The sequence below is a fragment of the Geotrypetes seraphini genome, chromosome 10 (genome assembly GCF_902459505.1).
Source record: "Geotrypetes seraphini chromosome 10, aGeoSer1.1, whole genome shotgun sequence".
In the NCBI taxonomy this organism is placed as follows: Eukaryota; Metazoa; Chordata; class Amphibia; order Gymnophiona; family Dermophiidae; genus Geotrypetes; species Geotrypetes seraphini.
Genome location: NC_047093.1, coordinates 129,307,010 through 129,322,927, shown reverse-complemented (window position 1 = coordinate 129,322,927; position 15,918 = coordinate 129,307,010). Strand labels below are relative to the sequence as shown.

Here is a 15,918-nt window from a genome sequence, read left to right as displayed (position 1 = left end):
CCCCGACACATCACAGCAGGAGAGATGCCCAATCTCTCCTGATGGACACCCCCCCGTCCCTCCTGCCGGATCCCCTCCACCACTCCCCTGCTGGACCGCTCGGCCCACACCCCAGACCACCCTAACACTCCCCGGGCCCCCCCTATAACCTTTTTTTGATGGATGACTGGACGGATCCTCCCTCCATCCGTGCGGCAGGCCCACCTTTGTCTGAATGGCATGCACCGGAGAAGAGCCTAGGGCCTGATTGGCCCAGGCGCCTAAGTCCCCGCCCATAGGAGGGGCTTTAGGCACCTGGGCCAACTGGAATCTTAGCCATCCATAATGTAAGCCTGTAAAATACTGACCTACATTTAAGGCATCTGTACAAAAAATAAATGTGATTCTGGATCCGGCCGCATTGTGGCAGGTGCCATTTTAAGAATCAGGCCCTTAGAGTGGAGTGAGCTTGGATTAGAGAATGACACAGGGACAAAATTTTCACCGTCCTCGTGGGAACTCATTTTCCCATCCCGTCCCCATGACTTCTTTTCCTGCCCCATTCCTGCAAGCTCTGTCCTGCTCTACACAAGCCTCAAACACCTTAAAATCACAAGTAGCAACATTCTAGAGCAAATCCGGTCCTCGAGGGCCGGAATCCAATCGGGTTTTCAGGATTTCCCCAATGAATATGCATGAGATCTATTTGCATGCACTGCTTTCAATGCATATTCATTGGGGAAATCCTGAAAACCCGATTGGATTCCGGCCCTCGAGGGCTGGAGTTGCCTATGTCTGTTCTAGAGCTCAGATTGTGAGGTCATAATGCCTCATTCCACCAATGCCTAAGCTCCGTCCTCATCTACACAAGCCTCAAACACTTTAAAATCATAAGTGTTCGAGGCTTGTGCGGTCAAGGCAGAGCTTATAGGAATGGGACAGCAGCAAAACTCGCAGGGACGGGGAAATTAAGTTCCTGCAGGGACGTGGACAAATTTGTCCCCATGTCATTACACAGATGGAACAATAAGACACACCCTGTAGAACACACTATACTATCAAATATATTAGGGGGAACTCGGGAAGAGTGGCAGTAATGGGAAAACAATGGAAAGCGTTCATAAACTACTATTAGGAACTCTGTAGGAAGGGCATCAGTGACGTGAGGTGAAACGGTCAATAGCAGCCCCTCAAAGACCATGGACACGGTTTTAAAATATCATCTTAGAATGTATTCCATGTATTAAAAAAAGCAGCCAGTGTTGACGTTACACTTCCAGATTGCAGCGGACTCGGTTCTTTGAAGAGCCTCATTCAGGTGAGTCTCTGACCTCCAGCCAGCAGGTGTCAGTAGCACCACTTGGTTGACTGGGCACCTTAGCCATTTCTACGCCAGTTCAATTGTTCAGAGCTTACTCATGACAACTCCAATTCCTGAATGAAGTAGACTTTCTTCTATGTCGGTGGATCTTAGTCCAGTCCTCAAGGCGCACCTAACCAGTCAGATTTTCAGGATACCCACAGTGAATCTATATGAGATAAATTTGCATGCAAGTCAATCTCATGCATATCCAGTATGAGCATCCTGAAAATCTGACTGGTTGAGTCTGTCCCAAGAACTGTGTTGACAACCACCAGCGTTATTGACTTTAAGAATAAATGGGATGCCCTAGTAGGATCCTTACGAGGGTCGAGTTAAGGAACTAGGTCATTAGTACTCAGACTTAATGGGGTGGGTCAGTAGAGTGGGCAGACTTGATGGGCTATAGCCCTTTTCTGCCGTCATCTTTCTATGTTTCTAACCATCTCTTTTTTGTAAGAATATTCATGACATCAAATATGACATCTCCATATAATCTTCACATCCACTTCAGTATGTCCTCTCTGCTGTGATCCAAAATCTCAGATTTAGCTGCTTTTGCTACACTGGTGAGGTTCAAATTGTTGCATGTCTTAACTCTTCACCCTCTCAGCTGTTATCTAGATTCATTTATGCATTGGTTGTGTCAATATATGCTCAGACTCGGTCAGATGCCATTTGATTTTGTCATGCTCCACCTATCCGAACAGTAGTCCATTGTGTCCTGATGCAACATGGTTGTTACCTGTACGGTTCATCTCAATCCTAACCTCATTCTGGAAATTCTGCTGTCCTATCATCTTGTTTTTGTATCTTGATTAGTATTTGTTCCGTAGGTCCTCTGTTCTAGGTCCCTGACCTGGAGTTATTAATTCATGCACTTGTCCTTAGCAGAACTGATAATTGCAACTTTCTTGCAACCATTTGAGAGGCACGGCCATAAAACATCTCCAATCTGTAACAAAATAAAAATCATTTAATTTTCAATTTAGGTCAGATCATGTGACCTCTCATTGATTCCTAACAACTGACTTCCTGTTAGAAAAATATTGATTCTAATTTTTCAACTATTAACTGATTGGGTTCTTCTTACAGCCTCTGACGCCCATCAGTCTGGCTTCTCTTCTTACATATGCTCTCACTTGAGCTTTGCTCTCCTCTCAGAGCAATTTTCTCTCTTTGCCTTGTCCTTCAAGAGTCAACTGGGGAGAACCTGCTGGGCAGCATTTTTTTTTTAATAAAGCTTCTCCTTTTGTGAAATTCTTTACGGCTTTATCAAAGAATGGAATTCTCAGCCAGAAATGTAAAACCAGGCTTAACACTTTGTTCTTTATTCAGGCTTTTGTGTTCCTGAACTGCTTCCAGACTATAGCTGATTTTATTTATTCTGTTTGATATATCGCCATTTCTGACACGCAGATTGCAAAGTAGTATTAGTCATCACAAAACGGGGAGGACAAAAGGAATGCCATTAAAAATAGAGCAGGAATCATTCAAATCTTAGGAATAAAATCATTAAAAGTAAATAAAATTTATGAAAACAAAGTTCTATAGAGGCCATATGTCTGGGCAGGCATCTCATATGCCACCTGAAATGAGGGGGAGAGAGTTACTCCAGAAGCCAACTGGAAAAAAAAAATGAATTTTGAGAAATGATTTGAATTTGATAAAAGAGAGTTTAGATTGGATTAAGGGAAGTAAGTCATTCCAGAGTTTGGGAATGAGAAAGAAGAAAGCAGAGTGTCTTGATTGACTCAATGCACTAGTTTTGTAAGTAGGTCAAGGCAATGCCTGTCGATAGAACTAGCAAACAAGTTGAAGTATATGGAATAGTTAATGAAGACAAAGTAGGGTGCCTAAATAACCTGGTTTGTACCCGTTGCAAAATGTCTTAAACCTTGTACAGTAAAGAACTGGTAACCATGTTTTCAGGTTCTTCAAAGAAAATTGGCAGCAAAATTTTCTATGTAGTTGGCATTTAGTAATTCCACAATAAACGAAAAGCTCATGTGTGAGTGTATGAAGCATAGGGAAAGAAAGCCTGACTTAAATATTTGGGAAATTAGAGTTCAGAGTCAACGGACTCCTAAATAATGAAAGGAATCAACTGTTGGAATAGGTGCATTAAAAAGCAGGGGAATGAGAGATGGTTTGGGGTGAATGCCTGTAATCGTAAGGCTGTTGTCTTCTTAGGATTCGGGACTAGCTTATGAATAGCTAGCCAATGTGACAGAGTGGTAAGGCAGGCTTGCAATGGACTCAAATTAGGAAAAACTGGGGGGTGTAAGAAAAATCAGAAAAATATCTGCATTAAAAAAAAAAGAACTTTATATTGAAATCCTGAATTAAAGTTGCCAGAGGACTCGGGAAAATATCAGACTAGAATCCTGAGGCAGACCACAGGACAGAGACATTTCAGCTACTGTGGTGACAGAAGAACGATCACTGAGATAGGAAGCAAACCAGTTGAGATAAAGACTGTTTCTGATTTCAAGAAAGCATGGGATCTCTTATGGAGAGAAGGAAATAATGGATGCTGCGGATAGGCAGACTGGATGGGATATTTGGCTTTTATTAGCCATCATGTAAAAAAAAAAAAATAATAACATTACCCAGGTGACCTGTTGCATGAAGATAAGTTGTTAGAAGCGAATGGTTGACCAGATCAAATGTCTCCAAAAAATCAAGTGAGACTACAAGGATAACTTCTCCACCATCAAGAAATGAGTGGAGCTCAGTAGAAAAGATATAACACATCTATTCTAGCACGGGCTTAAAGACTAGTGTTACAAATAAAACAGTACAGAATGCCAAGCAGATTAATATTTCATTAATTAAGGGCAGTGATTCTCAACTTGGTCCTCAGAATACACTCAGGCTGTTGTCTTCTTAGGATTCGGGACTAGCTTATGAATAGCTAGCCAATGTGACAGAGTGGTAAGGCAGGCTTGCAATGGACTCAAATTAGGAAAAACTGGGGGGTGTAAGAAAAATCAGAAAAATATCTGCATTAAAAAAAAAAAGAACTTTATATTGAAATCCTGAATTAAAGTTGCCAGAGGACTCGGGAAAATATCAGACTAGAATCCTGAGGCAGACCACAGGACAGAGACATTTCAGCTGCTGTGGTGACAGAAGAACGATCACTGAGATAGGAAGCAAACCAGTTGAGATAAAGACTGTTTCTGATTTCAAGAAAGCATGGGATCTCTTATGGAGAGAAGGAAATAATGGATGCTGCGGATAGGCAGACTGGATGGGATATTTGGCTTTTATTAGCCATCATGTAAAAAAAAAAAAAATAACAGTACCCAGGTGACCTGTTGCATGAAGATAAGTTGTTAGAAGCGAATGGTTGACCAGATCAAATGTCTCCAAAAAATCAAGTGAGACTACAAGGATAACTTCTCCACCATCAAGAAATGAGTGGAGCTCAGTAGAAAAGATATAACACATCTATTCTAGCACGGGCTTAAAGACTAGTGTTACAAATAAAACAGTACAGAATGCCAAGCAGATTAATATTTCATTAATTAAGGGCAGTGATTCTCAACTTGGTCCTCAGAATACACTCAGGCTGTTGTCTTCTTAGGATTCGGGACTAGCTTATGAATAGCTAGCTAATGTGACAGAGTGGTAAGGCAGGCTTGCAATGGACTCAAATTAGGAAAAACTGGGGGTGTAAGAAAAATCAGAAAAATATCTGCATTAAAAAAAAATGAACTTTATTTTGAAATCCTGAATTAAAGTTGCCAGAGGACTCGGGAAAATATCAGACTAGAATCCTGAGGCAGACCACAAGACAGAGACATTTCAGCTGCTGTGGTGACAGAAGAACAATCACTGAGATAGGAAGCAAACCAGTTGAGATAAAGACTGTTTCTGATTTCAAGAAAGCATGGGATCTCTTATGGAGAGAAGGAAATAATGGATGCTGCGGATAGGCAGACTGGATGGGATATTTGGCTTTTATTAGCCATCATGTAAAAAAAAAAAAAATAACAGTACCCAGGTGACCTGTTGCATGACGATAAGTTGTTAGAAGCGAATGGTTGACCAGATCAAATGCCTTCAAAAAATCAAGTGAGACTACAAGGATAACTTCTCCACCATCAAGAAATGAGTGGAGCTCAGTAGAAAAGATATAACAACGTGGGGTTACCATATGGCTCTAGAAAAAGGAGGACGGCATGAGATAGATTTGCATGTAACAGAGGGTAGTAGTGTATGCGGACTTATCTCATGCATACAGCAATCATTGTGGGTATTCTGAAAGCCGGACTGGCTGAGTGTATTCTGAGGACCAAGTTGAGAATCACTGCCCTTAATTAATGAAATATTAATCTGCTTGGCATTCTGTACTGTTTCATTTGTAACACTAGTCTTTAAGCCCATGCTAGAATAGATGTCTGTCTTTCTTTCTGTCTCTCCCTCTCTCTCTCTCTCCTTGGCCGCTGTCTGTCTGTCTGTCATTCTTTCTGTCTGTGTCTCTCCCTGGCCCCCTGTCTGTCTGTCATTCTTTCTGTCTGTGTCTCTCCCTGGCCCCCTGTCTGTCTGTCTTTCTTTCTGTCTGTGTCTCTCCCTGGCCCCCTGTCTGTCTTTCTTTCTCTCTCTCTCGCTCTCTCTCTCTCCTTGGCCGCTGTCTGTCTTTTTTCTTTGACTGTCTCTCTCTCTTTGGCCACTGGCTGGCTGGCTGGCTGTCTCTCTGTCCCCCCTGTCTGTTTGTCATTCTTTCTGTCTGTGTCTTTCCATGGTTCCTTGTTTGTCTTTCTTTCTGTCTGTCTCTCTGTGTCTCTCCCTGGCCCCCTGCCTGCCTGTCTCTCTCTGTTGTGCCATGCCTGCCTGTCTCTCTGTGGGCCCCCCTTCTGTCTTTCCCCCCCCCCCAGAGCAAACCAAAGTTGCTTCCTGCCCCCCAGCACACCCCTTCCCCCCAAAGCAGACCCCTTTCCATCTCCCCCTCCTTGTGCAGCAGTAGCAGCTGGACGCCTCGCAGCACCCGCACCCTGTCAGCCTCTTCCAGGCTGAAGGACACCCTCCTGCCGTTGCTCTCAGCGGTGAACCCTCCTGCCTTTGCTCTCGCTGTCACTGAAACCACCACACGCGCCGCAAATGGAACACGGCCATGGAGGCATAAATCACGGCGGCAGGGATCACACCGTTTCATCTGCGCATGTGCGGGTAAGGGTTTTATTATATTAGATAGTAGTTGATGGCAGATAAAAGACCTGCACGCTTCATTCAGTCTGCCCAACAAAATTAACTCATTAACATATGATCATGTTTATTTAAAAACTTGATATATTGCTCACTTTTGTCAGACCAGAGTGGTTTACAATTTTAAAAATTTCCAACAGCTCTTAAAAACAGATGAGAACGCCAAAAAAAAACAGACAGGAAAGACCTACACACCCAACCGAAGGTCGCATTCACTCAGCTCGTAAAAATATCTCATACCTTAGGCAACCATCTGTCAGGATCTCCTTGCAGACTCTCAGATCTTGTAGGACGTTTTAGCTCTGGTCTCGTCTTTCAGCACCTCAAACATCTCAACTACACCGTTCTCTCTTGCAGCAGGCATAGGTGGAGAAAACACAGGAGCTCATCTCCGTCTCCAAATTGAGAGCAAGAGGCAGCTCTCCTTCCTCTGATGCTAGCTCCTGGATGATCCCAGTCTGCAGGATAGACCACATGGGCATCCCTTGGTCCCTGTTACACTGGACTAGAAGGGTAAGTCTGAGACTTGCCTTTATCTTTGCCCATAACCAGGAAACTTAGCGACATAGTAAATGTTGGCAAATAATGATCTGCACGATTCATCCGGTATACCCACTTAGCTGTTAACTGTCACCCCCCCCCCCCCCAAGCAGGGATCTCTGAGCTAGGTCCGTGAAGCAGTGGAACACAGTTTTTTACTGCAGCAACACTCCAGAGAAACAAAGACCAAACATCACTCCAACAGAATTCCCCTCCGGGCCACATTCAGCAGTGAGCCATCCCCAAAAAAACTCAACAAGGGCAGCCTTGTTTCTCAGGACACCAGCCCGCTGCATCAGGAGAACAGGAATCGGACCGGGGATGGTCCCCGATATTATAGTTATTTCATTAGGAAAGCTTTTATAAGAGGTCAGTCCACTGGTGACCTATACTAGGGCTAGAGCTTGATGATTAAGGAAGTCCAGTGCTCCATTTGGTTTCTCATTTACTGTAGGGTAGAGAATGACACGGGGGAAAAATTTTTTTCCCATCCCCATGGGAACTCATTTTCCCATCCCATCCTGGTGCGTTTTTTTTTTTCCTTTCCCTGTCCCATTCCTGCAAGCTCCGTCCTCATCTGTACAAGCCTCAAACACTTCAAAATCCTAAGTAGCACCATTCTAGAGCTCAGATTGTGATGTCATAATGCCTCATTCCACCAATGCCTAAGCTCCGTCCTCATTTGCACAAGCCTCAAACACTTCAAAATCCTAAGTAGCAACATTCTAGAGCTCAGATTGTGATATCATAATGCCTCATTCCACCAATGCCTAAGCTCCGTCCTCATTTGCACAAGCCTCAAACACTTCAAAATCCTAAGTAGCAACATTCTAGAGCTCAGATTGTGATATCATAATGCCTCATTCCACCAATGCCTAAGCTCCGTCCTCATTTGCACAAGCCTCAAACGCTTTAAAATCCTAAGTAGCAACATTCTAGAGCTCAGATTGTGATGTCATAATGCCTCATTCCACCAATGCCTAAGCTCCGTCCTCATTTGCACAAGCCTCAAACGCTTTGAAATCCTAAGTAGCAACATTCTAGAGCTCAGATTGTGATGTCATAATGCCTCATTCCACCAATGCCTAAGCTCCGTCCTCATTTGCACAAGCCTCAAACGCTTCGAAATCCTAAGTAGCAACATTCTAGAGCTCAGATTGTGATGTCATAATGCCAACGCCTAAGCTCCGTCCTCATCTGCGCAAGCCTCAAACACTTTAAAATCATCAGTGCTTGAGGCTTGTGCGGTTAAGGCAGAGTTGAATGGAGTGGGGACAGGACAAGGAAATTGAGTTCCTGCAGGGATGGGGACAGATTTGCCCCCATGTCATTCTCTACTGTAGGGTCACTAACACTTTTTGGTCATTTAAGCCCAGCCAAGACTGTAGGTTGTTTTGGGGGTTTTTTTGGTACAAGGCTGACTGTTACGTGCACCTCTAATGATGATTGCTAACAGGGTTGCCATGGTTATGGAGAGCTTTAGAAACAAATTCAAAGTTTATATGTAGGGAAGCATAGCCAAGGCTAAATATACAGACGATGAATTATGGAACTTTATGCTAGTATTTTAGAAAGGGTGCAGTGATCTAATCTAATCTTCTATTTTTGAGTCGCTCAAGGCGACTTATAGAGATGGGCAAGGATGGAGAAGGGAGGAGGAGGGGAAAGGGATAAGAGGAAGAAAGGAGGGCTGTGTGGAGGGGAAGGAGAGGGTATGGTGATTAAGTGTCAAATAGATGAGTTTTCAGTTTCTTCCGGAATATGTTGTGATTAGGTTCTGTTCTGGTCGTTTCTGTACGGTCATTCCAAGTTTTTACTCCTAGAAAGGTGAACGTGGAGTGGATAATTCGTTTGTATTGAAGATTTTTTTTTTGTGGAAGGGAGATTTTGAAGTATTCCGTTGAGGGTTCTGCAGGAAGTAGACCATGCCTTGGAGAAGAGCTGGATGAGAGGAGCCGCGGAGTTTCCGTAAATGATGTGGTGAATATCCACCCAGTTTATAAAATATGCTTTTTCTTCACCCCCATAGTATACATAGAGGGTCCAAATTTGTGAATAAGTTTATATAGTTTCCACATATTTTACATTTTTCTGCGTGTGCATAGTGACATCAGTAAAATGGCTTTACAGGCATGGAAGTTTAACTTCTCAGAGGGAGACACAGAACTCCTGGTGGAGGAGAGGCCCTCCTCAGCCCAACAGCTTAGAAGATGCTGGGCCAATTGACCTCCTCTGGCAAGATATCATCTGACGATTATAACCATTATGTCCTAGCTTATTATACAAAGGTTTATGTCAAAAAGATATCGGGGGGGGGGGGGCCTTCAGCTAATCCAAAACACTGCCATAAAAGTCATAACCAATTCCAAGAAATACGACCATGTTACCCTTCTATTAAAAAAAGCCCATTGGCTTCCAATTCCCCACAGAATAACTTACAAAATAGCTATCCTCGCATTCAAAACCCTACAATCCAATGAACCTGCTTTCATTGATAGAATCCTTATCCCCTATAATCCTCCCAGAGCTCTTGAGATCCACCTCCCAACATCTCCTTCATGCCCCCCCTCCTTAAAAATTATCGGCACTCGTCGAACCACCTCTTTCTCGGTTACAGCCCCCACAATCTGGAATTCCAAATCTTTACGGCCTTTTATTTCCTCAGCCACCTTTTTAGAGAACTAAATCGGATACTTTTTCTTTTTTTTTATTTATATTCCTGGTGTTAAGCTCCGGTGCTAATAGTTTAGGTCTTTTCAGTTTCTCTTTAAGATCCTCTCCATTTTGTTCAAGGGAGCGTTTTTCAAGTTTGGTTGAGGTTGGTGTGTTTGGGCTCTGCTTTAGCTCTTCTATCAGACCTTCCAGTGTGATTACTTGTGAGTAGGTGAGTGTCTACTGCAGTGATTCCCAACCCTGTCCTGGAGGAACACCAGGCCAATCGGGTTTTCAGGCTAGCCCTAATGAATATGCATGAGAGAGATTTGCATATGATGGAAGTGATAGGCATGCAAATTTGCTTCATGCATATTCATTAGGGCTAGCCTGAAAACCCAATTGGCCTGGTGTTCCTCCAGGACAGGGTTGGGAACCACTGGTCTACTGTACCTGGACATTGGACACAGTGGGGCAGATTCTGTAAAGGACTTCTAACTTTAGGCATCCACAATGTGGACAACGACTGACTTAGGCATCTAAATAAAGTGGATAATAAGCCCTATTAACTACTTTAACAAACAGTATTGAAAGTTAGATGTCTAAAGGCTGTGTGCGATTCACAAAACAGGTGTCCACAATTTAATGGACGCCCATCGGCAAAAGCTACACCTAATGGGCTAGGCAACGATATAGACATCCGTTTACTGAATCGCATTCCGCTCAGCGTCCTAATGCCTAAAATGTAGGCGTTGCAAAAAGCATGTCTACTTTTGAGCATGAGCTGGGCGCGGATTAGGTAGACGTTTAGGCATGCCAGAGGTGTCTGAACATAGGTGAATGGGGCTTCTATTTTGGGGGGTATAGAGCAGTGGTTCCCAACCCTGTCCTGGAGGAACACCAGGCCAATCGGGTTTTCAGGCTAGCCCTAATGAATATGCATGAAGCAAATTTGCATGCCTATCACTTCCATCATATGCAAATCTCTCTCGTGCATATTCATTAGGGCTAGCCTGAAAACCCGATTGGCCTGGTGTTCCTCCAGGACAGGGTTGGGAATCACTGGTATAGAGGACTCCAGGTTGATATTAAGGTCAAAAGATGTTTAATAATGCATTACTTAAGCAAAGCACATGGATGAAAAAAAATATATTTCATACTAAACCTATTTTGGGGGGTAAAGAGGACTCCTCTTTGATAATAATAGAAAAAAAAAGTTTAATAATGCATTACTCAAGCAAAGCACATGAAATATATATAGCATACTAAACCTCATTCCAAGTAGTATAAGAAAATAAGAAGAGAATCCCTATTCACAACGGCTGTGGTTCAGAGAAAGTGGAAATGTCTGATGCGCAGTCTTGACATCATTGTGATATCATCAATATGCACTCTTAGCTGGGAGTCAGAGCAAGCGTTCCACTCTAACTTTTCTATGCTGCATTGAACTGTAGGGAGGCTTAAACTGACAACTCTACAAGACACCCGGCCTTGCAATCTCGGCAGCACAGTATAGCGACCTCCTACCCCACAGTCTGCTTCCATGCGTTAAAATAGTCAGCTTTCTGCCTCAGTGTGCATATGCACATTGGGCGTCAGGAAGACACAGTCATCTACTAATAAAATTTCATAGTTTAGTTCAACTCAGTTTCAAACAAGGAGATAAAGGCAGTGATTGACAAGTATTATGAAATGGAGTCCAGTGGAACGATTAAAATTTTATTAGTAGGAAATTGTGTCCTCCTCATTCTGAGAGCAGCTGTTCTCTTCACCCCCTCCACCCCTCTTTCTGGGCTTTGTTAAAACCTAAAAGAAAGACAAAATAGCTATTCTGTGGTGATCAAAACATCTATATTATGGCAATGGTTTATGAATTTTAATTCCTTGTGACTGGAATGCCACTGACTTGCTTTATGCATACGGTATGTTCCATGTCCCTGCAGAGCCAGGCCATGCGTGTGGTTCGGACAGTGGGACAGGCTTTTGAGGTGTGCCACAAGCTCAGTGTCCAGCAAACGGAAGAGACGGCAGAGGATGAGGAAGATGAAGACAGTCAGAAGGACAGTGAAGATACCAGCATCTCAGGTATAGTATTAGTGAATGAGAGTTCCCCTAAGTCTTTTCCACAGTCAGCCTTTCTGACAAAGTCAGGAAAGCATCCATAGGTGAGTGTATTCAGGACCCCACTGGGACCAGAAATGTAGGTCTTTATAATTTGCCAATTAATGCTCCAATTGAACATATGAAGATGTTGCTACTTTTGGGGCTGTTTTGAGCCCAGTATTCGGAAGATTTTTTTATTTTGATTAATTGCCGTCAAGTCAAAGCCAACTCCTGACAGGCATCTATTTTAGGCTTTGTATATAGCTCAGTATAGATACCATATTCTTATTTAAAATAATGTATATTTTGCCAATCTTATACAGTATATGACAGATTTCAATAACATAAATTATCAAAGTTCAGTAAAACAAAATACACAAGAATATCAGTAATAAATAGGAAATAAAACCTTATAAGGTAGCTTCCTCCAACAACTTGTCTAAAAATAAATTTTGGCTTTTTTCCCTAAATTTCACATAGTTGCCCTCAACCCATATTTCAGTTGGCAAGCTATTGCAAAGCTGCTTGGGGATGAATATGGGACACCTAGTTGACATCATAAATATCTTAAATTAAGACTCTTATTGAATTTCTTAACATGGGGGCACAGAATGAAAATTGGTGCTGGACACCTGCGTTCATTCCCATAACCTGGTCCTCGAGCTTTAGTCATGAGGTTGAGTGTTGAGAGCTGGTGTCTAGGCAATTAGACCTTTTGAAAATCATCCTGTATGCTGATGTTAAAAAAAAAGGAAACACACGCCAAGGCATTTTCTTTTCTCTCCTGGCTGTTTCTTGCCTTTCCTTCTCTCTTGTGTTTTCTCCCTTTCTCAGTGTCTTTGTCCATTTGCTGAGTGGTGTCATCTGTGCCTTGTTTCACAGCCAACCCTCTGTTCATTTCTGTACCTCGGAGGTGAGGGAGGCAGGCCTGGAGGTTGCAGCTGGGAGGTAAGAGTGGTGCTGGAACTGGGAGGCCAGAGGCAGGACTGGTTGGTGAACGTGAGGGAAGCAGAGCAGATGTTGCGACTGAGAAATCGGGGAGATGGGACAGCACTGCGGCTAGCACAGGGGACTAGATATAGGGGGTAAGAAGTGGAACTTGGAGGCAACGCTGAATACTTCAACTGAAAGGTGGGGGAGATAAGGGACATGGAATTGGTCGTAGATAGGAGGTGAGAATAAGCAGTAAAACTGGGAGGCAGGACTGAGTGCTGGAAGAGGGACAGGAGAGTGAGATTCCAGTATTTACCACCTTCCTATTAGCAGGTATTCAATATGGGGACTTTAGAGTACTGGGCATTGAACAACTCTTGTCCTTCTGTTTTCATAACACCTTAATACTAACTTATCAGACTCTGTGTTTGCATTTCTCATTGCATCCATGGTCTGACCTTCTGCCTGTCCTGCTCTCTTTCCTCTCAGTTCTCCCTCATCTCTTTCAAATGACCTAATCGCATGGCACATTCTTCTCTTAGAAGATTGGCTCCTCCTTATTCTCAAGGTAGAAGCTGACTGCAAGTACAAAGGTCTACAAAAGGAGATAGAACAGCTTTTGTACTAGATGATTGGGGAAAGCTAATAATCACTCAGGAGCACAGAGTTCAGAGTGAAGTATTCTGAAGTACAGTCAAACCTTGGTTTGCGAGCATAATTTGTTTCAGAAGCATGCTTGTAATCCAGAGCCCTCGTATATCAAAGCGAAATTCCCCATAGGAAATAATGGAAACTCGGACGATTTGTTCCACGACCCAAAAACTTTAATACAAAATACTATACCTACTCGTATTGCAAGACCTCGCTCAGTTATGACAGTCACTATAGTTGATGGTTCACACTTATTAACCCACTATTCTAATCATTTAAACGATACCCTGATTTGAGAATAGAACTCGTCCCCAAAATCTATAGAGAGGTTGAAGTATCATAAAATATGCATTGTTCTCGGTAAAAAGACCTCTTATAACTTGGATGTTGTTTCGTCCTCATCCTGAATGCATGTGATGCAATCATTTACTTCAAATCTCCTTCCTAACCTCAAATGTTATTTATTTATTTATTAAAAGGACTGACTAACTGGGGGTACAACCCTATAATTAAATTTTGATATTATTACCTTAATTTATAATTGTATTAAAGCTTAAAATCCATTTATCAATTATGTACTTCTAAATGTGAACTTTATAGAAGAGCAACAACTAAGCTAAGCTGAACCCATGGCTAGCCCAAATGATACTCGAGGCCCCCACTTACCTCGGCTTCAGAAAATTACTCAAAACTTACCTATTCAGCAAACAAGACCCTTAACCGTCCCCCCCCTCCTGCAATAACACCTCGCCCCTCGCACTGTTCTTCTCCTCCTTCATGATAGCTTCTCACTTCCCTATCTTCTATCTTCTTCCTTCATCATCTTTCAAGTTCGGTTAAATTGTTGTAAATCTGCATGTCAACGCGGATCCTAATTTAATTGATGTGAACCGCCTAGAACTCGCTGGGTATGGTGGTATATAAGAATAAAATTATTATTATTATTATTATCTTAGTGGCTTTCCAGCAAAAACCAACGTTGGAGGACTATGAACTACCCGACGCTCAAACTAGTCTTAGAGCGTTTCGGCTAATAAATAGCCTTCTTCGGGGGACAATGTAGCTGTTCTGCCACTTCAAAATTTATGAGCCTTTTTGACTTTAGAACAGTGGGTTAATAAGAGTGAGCCATCAACTATAAATAAAATAAGACACTAATATGCAAAGATCGTTGAAAGGGAAGCATTATAAATCATCCTTTATGCCCCCTCTTCCTTTGTTTATGATTACACATTAAGGATGGCACAGAGTTAAGCAGGAAAAAATACACTGTGGCATCTTTATGGATAAAAATAACAAACGTAATTGGGGAAAAGTATATAATTTATTGAACTCTTATTATTATGTGTCTCACTAGAAGGGTATACTGCCATCTATTTGACCACAATGCAGTAGAGGACAGTGAAATGTTAGCAGGAATGATATAACCGATCACCTCAATGTATCCCCAGATCCTAATGTTCCAGCTATCTTGTCATTATACTGGCTATATCCAGATCACCTCTTTGGAAATCTGCCTCGAACCGCAAAGTATTGGCGGAATAAAAGACACTAATGTAATTTTTTAAAAAAAGGCAGACACAATGGACAACAGAATAATCGTGGGAAATTTCAGTTACCACGCCAAACCAAAATGTTCTGCTTAAAGCACACAGCTGGCAGTTAGGGAAAACAACTGAACATTTGCAATCGTAGGCCCCCAAAAATCCCATAACATCGACTGTCGGCTCCGGGCGGCTTTCCCGCAGAGGAGAGAATCCTGCATTCACCGTGGGCCTCATCTGGGGCAGCCTCCTTGGAGCGGCTGGGGCACGGGCAGTGTGTCTGGGAGGGAATGCATGGATGGGAGAACATCGCAGGGGAGGAGACATAGGCATCCTGGGACTGTCGGCCAAGTCTCTTCCCTGAAGAAGCCCTTTCTGGAAACGTCAATCGCTCCTCCTAAACTTACTTGCTCCACTTCATCACTGACGCTGAAACCGTGGATTGAAGACAAAGTTTTATTTTATTTTTCTTTCCAGCTTATGATTTATCTTTAATCTTATCTATTGTTTTGCCTTTCTATCATTTAAATTTCTCCAGAATTCTACTGTTTAACGGCTCCCCCTTCTGCTTCTATTCCTTTCTCTCCTCTCTTCTACCTTCCAAAGTATTTAGATCAATGCTGTCTTGTTAAAATGTTTATTTTATTTTTATTTTTCCTCTAACTCTACTTTTCACTTCTCTATTACCCTCCAGGTACTTTAGTTAGATTGTGAGCCTTCGGGACAGTAAGGGAATTTTCCAAGTACCTTTCTTATTTCTAATCTTAATGTATATTTTCTGTAAACCGCTTAGAACCTAACGGATGTAGCGGTATATAAGAAATAAATTACATTACATGGACCATTTGGCCTTCATCTGCCATCATGTTTCTAGGTTTCTATAACCATAAAGCTCTATGACATCACAATGCAGGCAAAGAGCCTTAGCCAATGGGAAGAAGA

The 15,918-nt window shown here is 42.5% G+C and overlaps 1 protein-coding gene across 5 annotated transcripts in view; it reads left to right on the top strand.

The window, feature by feature from the left end:
• LOC117368111 (carboxyl-terminal PDZ ligand of neuronal nitric oxide synthase protein-like) overlaps positions 1-15,918 on the top strand; it is a 147,802-nt gene that overhangs the window by 67,054 nt on the left and 64,830 nt on the right. For 4 of the 5 annotated variants that reach the window (XM_033961444.1, XM_033961443.1, XM_033961445.1 and 1 more), the window contains exon 6: positions 11,689-11,830. In XM_033961444.1, the coding sequence (XP_033817335.1) occupies positions 11,689-11,830 (142 nt within the window). Of the gene's footprint in view, positions 1-6,913; positions 7,067-11,688; positions 11,831-15,918 lie in introns of those variants that run through there. The other variant, XM_033961446.1, reaches the window with a different exon arrangement.